This window comes from Polypterus senegalus, chromosome 7 (assembly GCF_016835505.1).
Source record: "Polypterus senegalus isolate Bchr_013 chromosome 7, ASM1683550v1, whole genome shotgun sequence".
In the NCBI taxonomy this organism is placed as follows: Eukaryota; Metazoa; Chordata; class Cladistia; order Polypteriformes; family Polypteridae; genus Polypterus; species Polypterus senegalus.
This window is the reverse complement of record NC_053160.1, coordinates 33,251,857-33,255,182: the sequence shown is the minus strand read 5'-3', so window position 1 is coordinate 33,255,182 and position 3,326 is coordinate 33,251,857. Positions and strand designations below refer to the sequence as shown.

Genomic DNA, 3,326 nt, shown 5'->3' with positions numbered 1-3,326 from the left:
AGAAACCGTAAAAACATTTGTGGCTTTATACTATATAGGGGATGTGATTTATTTTGCATTAACGAAGATATCGATAAAAAAATTGTGAAAAAGGAAACAAATCTGTTCTCGGCTAAAAACAGTTATACATAAATATATAATTATATGCAATACAGTTTTGAACGAAGGCTGAAATAGATTATTTCTTCTTATGTCCGTAATTCAGCTGCATACATATAAAACGTACAAAAATAATCCTACCTTCTGTGAAGGTTTTTTTTTACTTCTTATTCTTTTCTTTTGCTTACTTGTTTTTTTTACGATTAACAACCATTACCGCTGGAAATCCTATTTGTAAAGTCCGGAACAGCGTGCAGAGCAGCACCAGTATGTGCCGATGGCACTACCGGAGGGGACAGAGTCGACGGAGACGATCTCGGCGTGATCGGACTGAGGCTACAGCCTATGATGCTCTCGATTGAAAACGGGGATCTCTGCACAGACGGTCGGGGTTTCGTAGCAGTCTGTATGGAGGAAGGCAAGTTGGAGCTGAGTTGCGGGTAGAAGCGGGTCCTTGTCACTTCCGTGGTAGTAGGCAATAAAGAAGGCGAAGAGATCATCCTTGCAGCGTGTGACAGTCTCGACTGGTGGTGGTGCTGCTGTTGCTGAAACGCCAGAAGAGCCGAGTGTGGATGGTAAGGCTGAAGCTGAATGCCGTATCCGCAGGCGTAGGGGCCATAACCGTACGCCGCAGCTGGAATAAAATTAGTGTGATCCCTCAGAAGGTCGGGAGCTTGCTGTCTTTTAAAGCGCTTTCTCCTGCGTAAAAAGCTGCCGTTGTCAAACATGTCCGCAGACTCGGGGTCCAAGGTCCAGTAATTCCCCTTTCCCGGATTGCCCGGTTCCCTGGGTATTTTGACGAAGCAGTCGTTTAAGGATAGGTTGTGCCTGATGGAGTTCTGCCAAGCAGGGAACTTCTCTCTGTAGTAAGGGAAGCGGTTACTGATAAAATCACAAATTTCACTTAGCGTGAGTCTCTTTTTGGGACTTTGCAGGATGGCCATTGTAATTAAGGCAATGTACGAATAAGGGGGTTTTACCAAGGTGTTTTTGCTAGCTGGTCTGTAAGAGTCCCTGGATGAAGAGCCATCAAGCACGCACTGCGTGGATTCGCCCAAAAGGATATTACCATGCATCTGGGTCACCTCGTCCGCAAATGACCGTCCCTGAGGATCGCCGTCCTCTCCTTCTCCGACCACATCGATATCTGTTTCTTCCGAAAGGACAGAAGCATCGGACATTTCAGAGCTCAGAGTCATGGCTCGCTGGCAGATCCAGAGGCTTGGCTGCAGAGGACTGTGTTTGTAAATACTCTCCTTTTAACGGGACTCATAAGGATCGCAAAGGCACAAGGCAGTATGTGATGTAAGTCATAAGCCCCCTTGTTGTCGGGGTCTTTTACAAGTTTCGGGTGGTCTGTTCGTATAGCAGTACTCGCACCTTCATGTTCTGCCCGAAACGACAATGCATGCAAAAGTAAGAAAAAAGAGCTTGCAAAAGGCCAGATCCGTATCCAAAAGAGGGCGGATCTTCCCAGAGTTTTTATACTAGCCGACGGATCACATGGACAGGTCACGTCAGCGGAGTAATTGTGTACAAATTCTTTTCAAGAAACCGGAGAACCAAATAAGACCAATAACTTATATGGGCTCTTTTCCGCGGTCTTATTGGGATACACACATGTTTAATAAAAACCGTAAAAGCCAGCTGGAATCTTAAACCAAATCGACTTATTATAGAAAACACAAAGAACAAAGAACGGATTAAAATAGAAGTAGGTTATGTGTTGCAACACAGGAAATAAATCTTGAATGTTCACATCGAACGAAAACATGTATGTAATTTTATTATAAACACTTATTTTGTTTTTTGCAGTTATGAAACGGAAAAACATTTTTCTACCAATGCATACAAGCGTAGATGGTTTATATATATATATATATTTATATATATATATATATATATATATATATATATATATATATATATATATATATATACTGTATATGTGTGTGTGTGTATATATATATATATATATGTGTGTGTGAACCTGTATCACATGTTTCAAGACAACTGCAAAATATTGTAACTGATTTCTGAATTTTGATGTGCTATGTAAATTAAACAAAACTATTCCATGAATTTTTCCTAGAAATATAATTGCGTAAAACGTTCGTGAATGCATCGAACTTTCTTTTGCTAAATATGGATTAGGCATATTACCGAAAATTATTTGTATTTTTATTTTTTGCATCCTGAGTTAATTTTTTTAACTTGTTCATGTCAGTCGCCCAATAAATATTTTATCAATGACCAAGAAATTCATTAATGAGCTTTGCAGATTAGTTGTCAATCGTTAGAGGAAATGTTGCTGTTTCTAGTGAAGTATTGTAATTTTAATTTATTTTAAAGGCAGATAGATATATTGCACTGAAATTGCAAAGTTTAATATCTGTTCAGCTTAATAAAGCGAATTCGTAAACTGAAGCATGAGACAAAAAAGAAAAGGAAACTTCATATGTGTATCTGTTGGCGACATTTGAAATCTCGTGATTAAAATTTTGCTGAAATATAATAAAATGTTTTACGTCTTTTATTTTAATGCTAAATTACAATTTAGTTATTTTTGCACGGAAATACCCACGATCTTTTTAGGTATATACCTTCAGCGCATTAAACGCTTCAAACAAAAACAGTAAATGCAACTCCCTGATTGTTTTTTTTTTTTTTTCAGTGTAGATTATGAAAGTAAATTATAGAGTCCAATGTTATTTACTAAAACATATACAGCATTAAAATAAACATTCAACACCCGTCTAACACGTAAAGTATGTCAGCGCGTAAATGTTAATCATTGCTAAAGATGCAATACATCCCAAAACCGAAATATTCCCTTTTATTTTCCTTAAACATCTGAAATGCTCCTAATTTTTGTAGCTCTTTGTATTTCTGTTTACATAGGAAACCTCATTTTTGTTACACATCTCCAGTTAAATATTTTCAGTGCAGGCTACATTCATATCATTATCGCTAGGCTTTCTATTCAAAACAAGTAACTTTGTAGTCTGCACAAATCTGGTCATGAATAAGAAGCAGGAAAACCGAGATAACCTTATCATATTAAGGAAATCTATTTATGTTTTTTAAGCGATTTCTGTTCCCATGTGGAGGCAATTAGAAACAACTTTAAACAACGGTTCTAAAAACAATCTTCCGAATCCTCTGAGAATTACATTGAGAATGCATTTTCCATCTTTTCATTAAAAATTCGAAAAGCCCCCAGTGTT

The 3,326-nt window shown here is 37.7% G+C and overlaps 1 protein-coding gene across 1 annotated transcript; it reads right to left on the bottom strand.

The window, feature by feature from the left end:
- Nucleotides 1-252: 252 nt before the first annotated feature.
- Nucleotides 253-1,535, bottom strand: foxd1 (forkhead box D1). The gene has a single exon (XM_039758457.1). It carries the CDS (start codon nt 1,296-1,298, stop codon nt 303-305), a length of 996 nt encoding a protein of 331 aa, XP_039614391.1. The 5' UTR covers nt 1,299-1,535; the 3' UTR covers nt 253-302.
- Nucleotides 1,536-3,326: the final 1,791 nt, after the last annotated feature.